The 14,651-nt window shown below is 51.8% G+C and overlaps 2 protein-coding genes across 3 annotated transcripts; one reads left to right on the forward strand and one right to left on the reverse strand.

Annotated features, from left to right (window-relative positions):
* Positions 1–182: 182 nt before the first annotated feature.
* On the forward strand, positions 183–8,379 carry SERPINF2 (serpin family F member 2). 2 transcript variants are annotated; one of them, XM_037070395.1, is made up of 10 exons: positions 183–293; positions 1,485–1,551; positions 1,691–1,729; positions 1,851–1,913; positions 2,183–2,384; positions 2,867–3,010; positions 3,152–3,355; positions 3,833–3,975; positions 6,220–6,424; positions 7,304–8,379. In XM_037070395.1, the coding sequence occupies exons 2-10, from the start codon at positions 1,489–1,491 to the stop codon at positions 7,714–7,716; spliced, it is 1,476 nt and encodes a 491-aa protein (XP_036926290.1). In that variant the 5' UTR covers positions 183–293; positions 1,485–1,488; the 3' UTR covers positions 7,717–8,379. The 2 variants fall into 2 exon arrangements, with proteins under 2 accessions (XP_036926290.1, XP_036926291.1); XM_037070396.1 differs by lacking the exon at positions 183–293 and adding an exon at positions 732–864.
* On the reverse strand, positions 4,488–4,706 carry LOC119003784 (translation machinery-associated protein 7). Its single transcript, XM_037070397.1, has one exon. The coding sequence runs from the start codon at positions 4,680–4,682 to the stop codon at positions 4,488–4,490; it is 195 nt and encodes a 64-aa protein (XP_036926292.1). The 5' UTR covers positions 4,683–4,706.
* Positions 8,380–14,651: the final 6,272 nt, after the last annotated feature.

Below are 14,651 nucleotides of genomic sequence, written 5' to 3' on the forward strand. Positions count from 1 at the left end.
CCTGAACCTCCTTTCCCAGGCTCAGCTGGTACCTAAACCTGTGTGGTTCCAGATGGCCATCTCAGGATTAGATGCCCCCGTGGGAAAGAGGCCTGCGGCCCAATATCAATGTTTAACGGATCGCAGGTCAATATTTACCGGAGGAGAAAGCAATCTGAGCAGGGGTTGGCTGAGAGCAAAGGTCCTGGTGGGAGGGGAGGGCTTAGCTGGGCTGGCTGGAGCCAGGCAGAGTGTGGGGAGCACCCAAGCAGAGCCAGAGGGACATCGTGTGCAGCAGAGAGAAGCCCAAAGAGGTAGGAGGGGAGGGGTGGCTTGGCCTGCTCCTTGGGCAAGTCAGGAGGTAGGAGCTGCCCACCTGGCTGAGGGGGTCCTGAATTTATTCAGGAGAACTGTTGTTTCCCAGCCTCTTGGCATGATGGGGGGCTAAGGTAGGGGATCCAGGGGAGGTCTCTTTGGGACTTGAAAAACTGGAGGTATTTTCTAGCCAGACAGATTCAGAAGCCCAGGTTGGGGATCTGAACCTGGGCTAAGGGCCCTTGTGTGTGATGGGGGTGAGGCCAGGGGGTAGTAGAATGATCTCCCAGAAAGTCTGGCCCTGAGATGGGGGCAGGGTGTGTGAGACCTGCTCTGAGGCTAGACCTGGACCTGTCCATCTCCTCCTGCCAGCCTGGCTTCCCGGAGGGAGCCTGGGGCAGAGTGTTTCCCATAAGTCCAAAGGTGGCTCTGGCCAGAGTCATTCATTGGGTTCTGCTGCTGGGTCAACAAGACGGCTCTCAGGACCAACCCACCACTCCTGCTGAGACCCCAGAGCCTCACTGGCTGGTCTACCTTGTGGAGGAGACCAGACCAGACCAGCCAGCAAAGGTGGGCCAGATGGATAGAGATCTGGGGACGGTGCCCAAGTACAGGGCCAAGTTCTCAGAAGAGGGGCCTTGGGCTAGGCTGACAATAGCCATTAGGAGTGCCAGCTATTGTACTCAGGGCTCACAAAGACTGTCTTATTTTGGCCCTCACAATACCCGTGGGTGGACGTAGGGACTTGTGCCACCATTTTACAAAATAAGAAGCCCAAAAGGGCTTTAAGGAAGATGTCCAATTTCCTCTGGCGAGGGTCAAAGTATAGATTCAAACCCCAGTCTGACAATGTCAGGCTTTGAAGAATGAGGAGGGTCTTTGTTTTGATATTTTCCCCCTATGAACTGAAACATTCTCAGTGCACGAAATGTGAAAAACCAGCAAACATGAGAGAGGACACAATTCAGGGCGGGGGCGGGGATCCCACCCCTCAGAGCTGAGAGCCACGGCCAGTGTGTTCTGGGCCAGGTGCGTAGCTTACATCTCCCTCCGGGCTTTGCTGGCCTGTGGTCATGTGGGCGGATCCACGGTGTGTGTGGGGGCTTGGCCTCAGGTAGCTGGTCAGATCATTGGTGACAGAGTGAGGAGAAGGGGGCGAGTTTGGAACCAAGGCTTCCTGTCCCATACAGGAACATGGCGCTGCTGCAGGGGCTCCTGGTGCTCAGCTTGTCCTGCCTGCAAGGCCCCTGCTCGGTGGTGAGCCTGCGTGGTGGTCTGGGTCTGGTGGGGAGGGGACGGGGGAGAGATCTGAGAGGAAAGAAGAGAAGGGGTGGGGGGTAATGCGAGGGTCTGGCTCTGAGGGGGTTCCCCCTCCTCTCCTCATCCTTTTCAACAGTTCTCTCCAGTGAGCGCCATGGAGCCCTTAGGCCAGCAGGTACTGGGAAGTGAGGGGGCTTGACAGGAAGGAAGGCCCTGGGGGGGTGTTGCCTGTGGCTTGTACAGGGTGGGGGACCTAGGGGAAGGGTCCCTCTCCAACTGCTTCCTCTTTTCTTCAGATAGTGATTGGGCCAAATCAGGAGAAGCTGTCCCCACTTAGCTTCCTCAAATTGGGCAACCAGGTACAACCAGGTGGGGCTGGGAAAATGGGTGGGACCCGAGGGAAGGGGGCCCATCTGCAGGGGTGAGGAAACTGGGGGGGCATGGCCTGGGGCCTGAGAACTGGAGGGAGAGAGTAAGAGGGACCAGAGGAAGGGATCCAGTCCCCAGAATGTATCAGGACTGGGACAAGGCCCTGCTGTCCCCAGGTACAGGAACTATAAAGGAGATCTCCGACACAGAACCCGGAGTTGACCCCTGGCCCCCACTGGCCCCTGATATATCCCTGCAGGAGCTTCGGGGCCAGCCTGCCCTGAAGAAGGCCCTGGGTGACTGCAAGGCGGCCCCAACCCTGGAGCAGACCCACAGGCTGGCCAAGGCCATGATGGCCTTCACCACAGACCTATTCTCCATGGTGGCCCAGAGGTCCGCCAGCCCCAACCTCATCCTGTCACCCCTGAGTGTGGCCCTGGCACTGTCTCACCTGGCACTAGGTACTGTGGCAGCACCTGTCCAGACCAGCAGAGCTGGGAGGCCAGCAGGGACTCACTACATCAGAGTTACTCCTCTGTCAGGGTCACTTGGACATTTGGTGAAAATGCAGATTCCTGGGCCCACCTCAAGTTTCTGTGAATCAGATTCCCAGGGGCTGGACCCAGGGATCTGCTTCTGGTTACTTTCATGCAAGAGTCTGATAGCTACAATGTCTCCATCGGAGACATGGAGGGTCTCACTGTGGGAAACTGAGGTCCAGGGAGAGATGACAGTTCCTGTCAGACGTGGTCCCCCAGACTGTCAGCAGCAGCAGAGGTGGAAGTAGAACCTAGGGGGCCTGGCACTCAGACCAGCTCAGTGGGCATGAGGAGGGTGTGTGGTCCCAGGGCCGTGCTCACCGTGGGCACTCAGGAGGCACTGGGTAGACAGTGGTGGTGGGAAAGAACCCGGCCTGGGCCAGAGCCGATGGGGTCCCCTCCAGGTGCGCAGAACCAGACACTGCAGCGGTTGCAGCAGGTGCTGCATGCAGACTCAGGGCCTTGCCTCCCCCACCTGCTGAGCCGCCTCTGCCAGGACCTGGGCCCTGGGGCATTCCGAATGGCTGCCAGGATGTACCTGCGGAAAGGTAGGTGCTGGTTGTAGGGGAGCCCCTAGGAAGTATCCTGGGGTGGACAGGGTAGGGGAGGTGAGCTTGGCAAGGTCAGGTTGCCAGCTGGATCATTGTGGTGCCTGAGCCAGGGAGCAGCTTGTGGCCCCTTCTGTGTAGGATTTCCCATCAAAGAGGACTTCCTGAAACAATCAGAACATCTCTTTGGCGCAAAGCCCATAAACCTGATGGGAAAGAAGGGGGATGACTTGGCGAACATCAACAAATGGGTGAAGGAGACCACGGAGGGGAAGATTGAGGATTTCCTCTCGGAGCTGTCCGACGACACGGTGCTTCTCCTCCTCAATGCCATCCATTTCCAGGGTGCGCTCCCCCTCTTCTCTGGCCCCCTACCCTGCAGCTCAGACCCCTGCCCTGTAGGCTGAGCTGGCCTTTGTTCTGGGGGTCCCTCTTCCTCCTCAGGGCTGAACAAGGAGGCAAGGACCTCTCTGGGTTGTTGCTTGGGAGAGGGTGGGAGACAGGCAATGGTGTGGTAGGGAGATGGTAGGAACCAGATGGAGTACCCTAGGAGGAAACTGAATCTGGAAAGGCCCAAGGGGAAGTTCCTGAGAGCGTGGCAGGGCATGGGCAAATGCATGCCCAGGTTTTAAAAGTGCAACAGAAAAGAGACCTCAGATCAACTGTGTTTCAACTGTGTTTCAACTGGCACAGCATCCTCTGAGGTCTCGGCCCTCACCTTTTGTCCTTCAAATGGGTTCTGGGTGAGATGGGGAAGAAGCTGGTGGTACAGGACCCACCCTGGTCCCAGTCTATGTGGCCCCTGCCCTCTGCTGGATGTAGGTTTCTGGAAGAGCAAGTTCGATCCGAGCCTCACCCGGAGAGAAACCTTCCACCTGGACGAGCAGTTCGCGGTGCCGGTGGACATGATGCAGGCCCTCACGTACCCTCTGCGCTGGTTCTCGCTGGAGCAGCCTGAGATACAGGTCACCCTTGATGGCCCAGGCCGGGCCCAGGAGCTGGGGTGTGGGGAAGGGAATAGGCACAGCGGTGGGGAGGTGTGTCTCCACCTTCCCCGTAGGGGACATGTGGCAGTGAAAGGTCTCACTATGCCCCCACCCAGGGGCACTGAGGCTCCAGGCTCTTTGAGATTCATTTATTCAACAAGGTGATATCGGGCACTTGCTGTGCGCCAGATTCTCTTCTAAGCACGGGGGATTCAGTGGAACACAAGGGGAGCCCTGCTCTCCAGTGGGAAGGCGCACGGTACACGAGCATACAAAGATCGCCAGGATGATTTCATCTAGTGCTAAGTGTTACAGAGGAAAAATTTTTTTGTTTTTTTATTTTTTACAAAAGTTTATTCTTAAATGTACAACAGGCTCCCAGGCAACACTTCATTCCATCTATAGGTGACAAGAGATGTTGTGACAGGGAATCCAGAGGTTAACACAGGAATGGAACGAAGGATCACCAGTGCCCCCATCACAGGAACAGCTCACTCTTTGTCAGATTTCTTAATTCCACCAGTGGCCAGGGGGCCCTTCCCCGCAGCCTTCACTTTTAGCTCCTCGAGTTTCTTCTGCTCCTCTTTTTGCTTCTGCTTGAATGCCTTATCTTCCTCGTCCATCTCCTTGGCCTGCTTCTTGGGTTGTTTCAGGGGCTCCTTCTTGCCACCTGTGTGGCTGTACATGGCCCCTGCTGCCCCTTCCCCAGACCCTGCCCAGAAAAAATTTTCAAAAGGTGATCTATTAGTGACTGGGGCAGTTATTGTAGATTGAGTGGTCTTTTTAAAAATTTTTTTTAAAGATTTTATTTATTTATCTTTAGAGGGGAAGGAAAGGAGAGGAGGAGAGAAGTATCAATGTATGGTTGCCTCTTGTGAGTCCCCTGCTGGGAACTGGCCTGCAACCCAGGCATGTGCCCTGACTAGGAATCGAACCACGATCTTCTGGTTCGCAGGCCCGCGCTCAATCCACTGAGTTACGCCAGCCAGGGCCAAGTGGTCGCTTTTTGAGGAGGGGCACTGAGTGGAGACCCAGGTGATCCCTGGTTGTGGGGTTATATTACAAAGACCCACGGGTTATGGGGCAGGCACCCTCGGGGCCTCAGCACCCCCACACTAGAGTCCCCCGCAGTACTCCTTAGAAGCAAGGGTCTGACTGGGATGGCTTTGTCAGCTTCCTGATGGAACATTCTGGTTGGACAGAGTGCTATTCCGAGTCATCTCAGGTGTGGACTCCCTTGCTTCCGGCCTACATGTGGTAGGTCACACCCACCCTTCGGCTTGGTCACTGATCACTGGGTTGGAAGAACTGGTGCCTGTGGCTGAGATGGCAGTGTTGCCTCGCTTCAGCAAGGCCGCATCTGCTTCTGCAGCCCACCCGAGGGCGGCAGTCAACGAGGCAGAACCGGGCAGCAGCGTCCCGGCTTCTCTCCAGTACACCCTGAAAGGTGATGTCTGGTTTGCCACCCCACTGGTTTTTTTCCTGCTGCGGCTCCTCCCCTCCAGGCTATGTCCTGCCCACTCTTCCTTTGCCCTCTGTCTCCATTCCTTGTCCTCCCTGCTCTCAGGCACTGTGTAGGCAGCTCGGCGGCCAGATGCTGGTGTTCCTCCCACTCGTAGGGGTCCTGCCGGTGGGGCCTGCTGAGAACCGCAGGCGTCAAAGCTGCAAGAGACCATCGAGCCCAGTGGCTTTCATATTTCCTGAGCTGCAGAAACCCCGCTCACATGAAATCTTAGACCAAGTCAAAGCAAATATACAGGGCTGGGCAAAGTCAGTGTTGCAGGTGAGAGGGGTAGAGAGACGACCACCCGTGGCTGCAGCTGCTCTGTAGAACCTAGGGCGCAGTTTGAAAACTAATGACCCAAGTCCATTGAATACATGGAAAGGGGACCACAGGTGATTTTTCACCACCAGTCACAGGGCTAGCAGGTAGTAGCAGATGAAGAGATAGAGAAACGCCATTTATTGATGGGGCCTAAATGCAGACATTCTGCTAGAAGCTTAAAAGGTGCTGTCTCTTTGGGTGAAGTGTCAACCTGCAAGGTGGGCAGGTAGTGTCACTCCGCTTTACAGGTGAGGAACCGGCGGCTTGGGGAGGTGCGATCGTACCGGAGAAGGATGGACTGACACCCCACCCATTGGTCTCAGAAGCTCGTGCTGGCCCAGACCACCCTGGTCTGGGAGCCGCCTGGTCCTCATGTTGCCTCCTTCCTTTGTCTGTAGGTGGCTCATTTCCCCTTTAAGAACAACATGAGCTTCGTGGTCATTGTGCCCACCTACTTTGAGTGGAATGTGTCCCAGGTGCTGGCCAACCTGAGCTGGGACATCTTGCATCAGCCCTCGCAGCGAGAGAGGCCCACCAAGGTCCAGCTGCCTAAGCTGCACCTGAAATATCAGCTGGACCTGGTGGCCACCCTTAGCCAGCTAGGTAAGGAGGCTGGGCATGGGACCACCACCTAGGTCAGTCTGGGTGAGGAGGAAGCCCCCGGCTGGCAGGGGGTCAGGGACAAAGGTAAGCTTGTGTCTTCGCCTTTTCTAAGGCTTAAGAAGGTGAGAGGGTTTGATGGGAGGCCCTGGGACTCTGTCTTGGTTTTCTTTCTTTTTCTTTTTTTTTTAGAATTTTTTAACTTTATTTATTTATTTATCTTTAGAGGGGAAGGAGAGAGGGAGAGAGAAATCAATGTGTGGTTGCCTTTCATGCGTCCCCTGCTGGGAGTTNTCTGGGTGAGGAGGAAGCCCCCGGCTGGCAGGGGGTCAGGGACAAAGGTAAGCTTGTGTCTTCGCCTTTTCTAAGGCTTAAGAAGGTGAGAGGGTTTGATGGGAGGCCCTGGGCCTCTGTCTTGGGATGTGCTGGGCGGCCTAGGGAATGAGGACCTGCTCTGCCTGAGACTGCGGTGCAGAGAATCAGCCAGGGGTGGTTGGTGTGTGAGCCTCACTGGCTCTCCTGCAAGCATGCAAGTGGCATTGCACTAGGCACTGGGAGCCCTCTGTGTACAAAGAGCTCAGTTTAATGGAGTGGGCAGATGAGTCAGTACTTATGATTCAGCATAAGTGATAAGACATAGAGATTCTCTCCATTTTACCCAGAAGAACATTGAAAAGGCACCTGTCAGGACTTTGGAGCAGGGGATCAAGGAAGGCTTCCTGGAGGAAGTAACCTTTAAGTTGACACTTGAAGGTTAAGCAGGAGTCAGCCAGGAATCTGTGGGTTCCAGCTATTCCCTGGTCAGGGAACACCTTCCCGGTCAGGGCCAGGCAGCCTGTGGGGCAGCAGGCAGCTCTGACCAGCCACTGTCACCCTGGGCAGGCCTGCAGGAGCTGTTTCTGGCCCCAGACCTGCGCGGAATCTCGGAGCAGAGACTGGTGGTGTCCAGCGTCCAGCATCAGTCCACGCTGGAGCTCAGTGAGGCGGGCGTGGAGGCGGCTGCGGCGACCAGCTCTGCCATGTCCCGCATGTCCCTCTCCTCCTTCAGCGTGAACCGCCCCTTCCTCTTCTTCATCCTCGAGGACTCCACGAGCCTGCCCCTCTTTGTGGGCAGCGTGAGGAACCCCAACCCTGGTGCACAGCCAGAGCACAAGGAGCAGCAGGATTCCCCTGACAACAGGGACCCCTTCCAGAAGCAGAAGGCCTTCCCCCGCGGAGACAAGCCCTTCGGCCCTGACTTGAAACTGGTGCCCCCCTTGGAGGAGGAGTACCCCCAGCCTAGCAGCCCCAAGTGAGGGGCTGTGGGCTGCAGCATCCCGAGTCCCTGCCTGGACCAGCCTCTCAGTTCATGTGCCTCTTTCCCAACAGCTTCATGGGGTTAGGGGTAGGAGCTGGGCAGGCAGCCCGAGGAGGAGAGGGGCCAATCTCTGTCTCTTCTGGGGAGTCTGGGGTGGGCTGGAGCAGGGAGGGGGAGGCAGCTGTGGACCCACTTCTGTCAGGAAGGTAGGTGGGTTATTCCTCAAGTCTTAAGTTGGCTGGGTACTTCCCTGTTTGTTTACCAGAGGGGGTGGACTAGAGGGATCGGATGCCCTGGCTGGGGAGAGGAGAGGCAGGCCCTTGGGGGTGACTCAGGGGAAGAGCCCTGTCTTGGGGTTAGATGCTGTGGGTCAGCCCTGTCTTGCTCTGTGGGTGGAGGTGGAGCACCCCACAACGGCCTCTGTCATTACCTGCCCAAGGCCCACTGGCTTCTACGCCACCCCCTAGGTCCCATGCCCTGTCACCTCGGTCTCCCTGCTAGTCCGTAGGGACACCAACACTGCCAGGACTCCCTTTCCTTCCTCTTCCTCCTCTGCTTGGGGTCTCAGGGGCTGAGGGCGGTGGTAGCATTAGCTCCTTAAGGCTCTTTTGTAAAGTTTTTGTAGTGATTTGTATGCTATCTGAATAAAGAATGAACGGGCTGTTTGATGTCCCCGTTGTGGGCACGGGTGAGAGCAGGGGCTGGAGGAAGGTGGAGAGGAGGCCACAGCATAGACTGGACCGAGGATCTGGCTGGACCCTGAGGAACAGCAGCCCTCGCTGTGCCACGTTTGATCGCTGGCCACTCGCCAGCGCTTCTCCGACACACAGTCCCCTCTGACCTCTCCAGCTCCGCCTCCACGCCAGCCTGGCTCTGCTCCTGGCTGCTCCTCTCCACGGGCCTCAGGGAGCCGGCAACAAGGGCTGCTCAGAAGAGCACTAGCATCCCGTTTTGGGAGAAGAACTGGCAATTAGGGAGCTTGAAGAGTTTCTAATTACACGCTGGCCCCTCTGCCAGGAGCTGGCGCCCGCCAGCCAGCCGGGGGGCTGGCTCCAGCTGGAGGCTGTCAGCGCCACAGGATTTGGAGGGAGTGGTCAGGGGCAACTTGGCGGGGCTGGGGCAGCATGGGTGTCCACGTGGGTGGGCCCTTGTCGGTGAGTGCAGCCACCTGCAGCCTGAAGTGCTGTGATTAAAATCAAGGGATGGAATCCTGCTTCTCGAAAACTAGCAGTGTGGGTAGCTAGGTAATAAATAAACATGTGAGACACACTAACTGTCAGGGGTGACTGGAGCTCTGATGAGAGTGAGAGCAGGGAGGTGAGACCCAAAGGAGGAGAGGGGGCACTGTGGGAACCTGGGAGGAGTGTCGGGGCAGAGGACTACAGGTGCAGTCTGTGAGGCGGAGCAGGAGATTGAGGGGCTGGGGTGGAGGGACTGAGGGAGGAGGAGTAGGAAGGGGTCAGAGAGGAAGTGGGGACAGATCACATATGGCTCTAGGGCCACTAGAAAGACTGGTTTTAATCTTAGGAGAAATAAGGAGTAATTGGAAAATTAAATTAGTAAGCTCACCACCTTAACTTTGCCTCTGAAGTCTTAGCTCCCTCCTCCTCTTCATTCTGGCTCTAGTCAGGGTTTCGATCTAGTCCTCTCTCTGAGGATCACTGCCATTGCCTCCTAGGTTCTTCCCGCAGCTAGTCTGGCTGCTTTCACTGCGTCCTTACTCAAGGGTCTCCTGTGTGCCCAGCAGTGCACCCTGCTCTGGGGATGCAGCAGCGGGCAAGCAGACAAGATCCCCACCCCTGAAGCCTAAGTCTGGTGGAAGAGTGTTCTAGATGATAAGCAAGAAAACATTTTGGGCCCTGGCTGGTGTGGCTCAGTGGATTGAGCTCTGGCCTGTGAACCAAGGGGGTGCTGGTTCAATTCCCAGTCAGAACACATGCCTGGGTTGTAGGCCAGGTCCCTAGTTGGGGGCATGAAGGAGGCAACTGATCACTGTTTCCTTTGCCCATCATGTTTCTCTCTCTCTCTTTCTCCCTCCTTTCCCATCTCTCTGAAAATAAGTAAACAAAATCTTTTAAAAAAAGGAAAACATTTTGGGTCAAAATATAGTATGCAAAGTACACAAGTCATGCTGAACATAAGCTTAATACATTTTTTCTTTTTTCTCGTTTTTAAAAGATTTTCTTTTTTTATTTCTAGAGAGGGAGAAAGGTGGGGGAGAGAAACATCGATGGGAGAGGCAAACATTGATCAGCTGCCTCTTGTACACGCCCCCACTGGGGACCTGGCCCACAGCCCAGACACATGCCCTGACTTGGAATTGAACCTGCAACCTTTCACTTTGCAGGACAATGCTCGGCCAAGCCACAGCAGTCAGAGTTAATTAATTTTTCATGAACCAAATACCCTATTGCAACCAGCAGCCAGATCAAGAACCAGTACTCACTCTGCTGACTTTTAATAACAAATTTGTTTTTCCTCATTTTGAACTTGGTTTAAAGGAATCATATAGCCTGAGATACACAAGAGATACAGAATCTTTTTCCTGGGCCTTGCTTCTTTTGTTCAACGTCATGTTTGTGAAGTTCACCTGTGTTACCGTGGATGGCAGTAATTCATGCACAGTGGAAGCCTACTGTGGGAGGCTTCTAAACGACGGGTTCCACGGTCTGATTTAAGCTCTAGAAGGTTCCCTGGGCTGCTGTGTGGAGAACAGATCACAGAGGGACAAATGCGGGAGTGGGGAGGCTAGTCAGCAGGCAAGACACGTGGGTGGCTTGGCCCAGGGTGCTGGCTGTGGAGGAAGTGGCCAGAACTCCGATACATTTTGCAGGTAAGTATGGTAGCAACTGTGGACAGATCGTATGGGAGATGAGGGAAATGAAAGGCTCGGGGGTTCATCATTCAAGTTCGTGGAGTTTTGTCTTGATAAATGTCTTTTGCTGAGATCAGTGAGAGACAGATTTTAGGACTGTCTGGAGATTTCCATTGTAGATGTCACAGTGACATAGGGTGAGCATAGGGACAGCACACATGTCCCAGGCTGCCAGGGGCAGTTCAAGTTCTGTCTGTTCCGGCATAATTAATTGCACTCGTTTCTGCTCTTAGAAGTGTTTAGATAGTAAGTTATATGTCCCTCCCACCGACTGGGCATCCATGGGGATGCGTCCAATAGGCAACTGGATGTTGTGGTCAGGGCTGGAAATGTACATCTGGGAGCACGCCAATGCATTTGGTTACAGAAAGGGCAGAAATCACCTAAAAGGAGATGGAGAGGGAGGAAGAAAGAGGCCCCAGGACTGACCTAGCAAAGAATACAGGAACGATGCCGCAGTGCGAGGTGGGAGAAAAACAGGACATGTGTGAAGAGTCAAGGTCTCGAGAAGGAGGAACAGTCTGTTCTGCCACCTGCTGCCAAAGTAGAGGCGCCCACTTGGTGGGCAACGCACAGCTCACCTGGCAACGTGGCAACGGTAGTTTTGAAGGCGGGCCCAGGAGCAAGTTTGAGGCTGCGGAAGGACAGCGCAGACTCGAGAATAAACAGCTCTTCCCCACTTGGCTGAGAGAGAACAGAGGAACTGGCAGCGGGGTTGGGGGACGTGGCACAAAGGGAGTGTGTTTAGAGGGGTAGTAGAGGATGCTTGAATTATAGAAGATGGACGGATTAGGCACTGAAATTAAAAACTTGTTTTCATGGAAAAAACACCCTACAACAAATGAAGCACAAGCCTGACGCTCCTATAAAGGCTGTGGGCTGACCCCGCAGCAGGGGGCTGCCTGCGGAGGCCAAGTACGTCTTCGAAGGGCACCAGTGGAGGCCTTCTTTTTTCATAGGAGGGGAAAACGCTTCTTTATTTTCTTAAGAATTTATTTATATATATATTTTGAGAGAGGTGAGGGAAAGGAGAGGAGAAAAACTTCGATGTGAGACATAAAAACACTAATCCATCGCCCCTTACACATGCCCCAGCTGGGGACCTGGCCTGGACAACACTGAGCCGCACCAGCCTAGGCGGGGCCAGGTGGGGAGCATTCATTCAGTTGACGAAAGAGAAATTGTTTTCGTTTTTGTTTTTTTTTAAAGATTTTATTTATCTCTTTTTAGAGGCAGGGAAAGGGAGGGAGAGAAACAGATCGGTCGCCTCTTGCACACCCCAAACCGGGAACCTGGCTCACAACCCAGGCTTGTGTCCAGATCAGGAATTGAAACTGTGACCTTTTGCTTTGTGGGACCACGCTCAATCCACACCAAGCCACACCAGCCAGAGCTGTTTTAAAAAATAAATTACTATGAAATAATTGGGACATGCAAAAAGAATAATGAACTGCATAATGCCACTGCCCAGTTTAAAAAATATCCTCAGTATAGTGCCAGCCCTACATTCCCTTCCCTCATTCCTTCCCCTGCCCTAGCAGCCATCGTTCTGAACATGGTTTTCTTTTCACGCCTTTCTTTTATTTTCACTACATGAGTTTTTATCTCTAAGTGCTATGTAGTGCCATTGTGTGTTTTTAAGCCTAACACAAACGTACCATCCTATCTGTACGCTCCCGCAACTCGTGTCTCTCTGCACTGCGACGTGAATCTGTTGACTTAAATGGCTTCCCTCCATCGTTTCTCGGGCTGTTGACTTTCCCAACCTCTATTCAGTCTCCTGTTGACAGACGTGCAGGGAGCTCCCATTGTTTTGCACTACAGATCGTGTTCTGGAACATTCTTTACATACTTCCTTGTGCGCACACGTGGACTCTTTTCAGCTCACACACTAAGGAGAGGAATCACTGAGTTGTGGGTTTGGGTTCACCTGCCTTTGACCGCCGGGGCTACCCCAGACAGTTGCACAGCTTTGCTGCCTGTTGCCAGACTGTTCTTCAAACTGGTTCTGTTGGTCTACACCCTCACTGGCAGGGCATATGAGAGCCTGGTTGCCCACATCCTCACTAACACCTGGTTTTGTTCCACGTTTAAATTTTGTCCATCTGATGAGTGTAAAATACAGTTTTAAGCCAGATAGTTAAAGGCTGGATAGTTCAGTTGGTTAGAGCATCATCCTGATACACCAAGGCTGTGGGTTCAAGCTCTGGTCAGGGCACATACTAGACTCAACCAATGAATGCATAAATCAGTGGAACAACAAATCTCTCTCTCAAATCAATACATTTAGAATTTTTTAAATTAGGATTTTAATTTGTATTCCTGATAAGTTTATTAGTCATTTAAGTTTTGTCTCTGTGAATTGCCTGGCCTATTTTCCTGAACTGTATTTTTTTCCTATTGATTTGTAGTTCTTTCTATGTCACAGTAATTTTTTTTGTCAGTTATCTCTGTTACAAATACTTTCTCCCAGTGTGAGGTTTGTTTTTCATCTTGTTTTATGATACTTTTTCATCAAAACAAGTTTTTTTTTAAATTTTAGAGTCAAATCTAACAATCTTTTATAATTAATGCTTCTTTTTGTGTATTGTCTTAAAAAATCTTTTCTACCCAGAGATCACAAAGATATCCATCTATATAATTTTTTCTACAAAAATTACATTTTTCCTGTTGTATATGTGTCTTTGTGTTTGCTTTTTATTTTTCAAAGATTTTACTTATTTATTATTAGGTAGAGGGGAAGGGAGGGAGCAAGAGAGGGAAAGAAACATCCATTGGTTGCCTCTCACACGCACACAACAGGGAACCTAGCCCACAACCCAGGCATATGCCCTCACTGGGAATTGAACCAGTGACCCTTTGGTTTGCAGGAGCCGGCACTCAATTCACTGAGCCACACCAGCCAGGGCTCTGTTTGCTTTTTAAAGCATTAAAAATATCTCTGAAAAGATACATAAGAAAGAGATGAACATAAACTGTCTTCAGGCAGTGGACTCCAGGAACTGAAGATCAGAGCGAGAAGAAAATTTTTTACTGTATACCTTTTGTTGCTTTTGAGTTTTCAACCATGTGAACATAAGCTCCTATTTAAAAATAAGTAAATATCTCTGGCTGGTGTAGCTCAGTGGATTGAGCTCAGGCCTGCAAACCAAAGAATTGTGGTTTGATTCCCAGTCAGGGCACATGCCTGGGTTGCAGGCCAGTTCCCAGCAGGGGACATATTAGAGGAAACCATACACTGATATTTTTCTCCCTCTTTCCTTCCCTTGCCCTCTAAAGATAAATAAGTAAAATATTTTTTAAAAATCCATTCCTTCAAAAAGTAAAATTAAAATAAGTAAATAATTTTTAAAATAATTATTTTATTGTTGTTCAATCACAGTAAATAATTTAAATAGTCATTTTAAAAGGTTCTGCAAAAACAGGAATAGTTTTTAATATTTATTTATTTATTTTTAAGATTTTATTTATTTATCTTTAGAGGGGAAGGGAAAGAGAGATGGAGAGAAATTTCAATGTATGGTTGCCTCTTGTGTGTCCCCTGCTAGGAACCTGGCCTGCAACCCAGGCATGTGCCCTGACTGGGATTTGAACCGTGATCCTTTAGTTTGCAGGCCCACGCCCAATCCACTGAGCTACACCAGCCAGGGCGGTTTTTCATATTTAAACCTCTAATGCACGTGTTCTTAAAAATAAGTAAATATTTTTTGAAATAATTATTTTATTGTCATTCAATCACAGTAAATAATTTAAATAGTCATTTTAAAAGTTTCTGCAAAAACAGAAATAGTTTTTTATATTTAAACCTCTAATGTACATGTAGTTCTTTTTTTAAAAGATTTTTATTTATTTATTTGTTTATTTTCAGAGAGAAGGGAAAGGAAGGAAAAAGAGAGGGAGAGAAACATCAGTCATTTTCCTCTTGCCTGCCCCCTACCGGAGACCTGGCCTGCAACCCAGGCGGGTGACCTGACTGGGAATCAAACCAGTGACCTTTCAGTTTGCAGGACGATGCCCCATCCACAGAGCCACACCGGCTAGGGCTATAGCTCATCTTT

This window comes from Sturnira hondurensis, unplaced genomic scaffold (genome assembly GCF_014824575.4).
Source record: "Sturnira hondurensis isolate 20B ecotype Veracruz unplaced genomic scaffold, ASM1482457v3 Scaffold0018728, whole genome shotgun sequence".
Taxonomy (NCBI): domain Eukaryota; kingdom Metazoa; phylum Chordata; class Mammalia; order Chiroptera; family Phyllostomidae; genus Sturnira; species Sturnira hondurensis.

Excerpts from the sequence above, each read along its gene's own strand:
- SERPINF2 (XM_037070395.1), top strand. The coding sequence starts at position 1,489 with ATGGCGCTGCTGCAGGGGCTCCTGGTGCTCAGCTTGTCCTGCCTGCAA. Across the intron at positions 1,552-1,690 it reads TGCAAGGCCCCTGCTCGGTG|TTCTCTCCAGTGAGCGCCAT; the intron begins GTGAGCCTGCGT and ends CCTTTTCAACAG. Across the intron at positions 3,011-3,151 it reads CAGGATGTACCTGCGGAAAG|GATTTCCCATCAAAGAGGAC; the intron begins GTAGGTGCTGGT and ends CCTTCTGTGTAG.
- LOC119003784 (XM_037070397.1), bottom strand. The coding sequence starts at position 4,682 with ATGTACAGCCACACAGGTGGCAAGAAGGAGCCCCTGAAACAACCCAAG.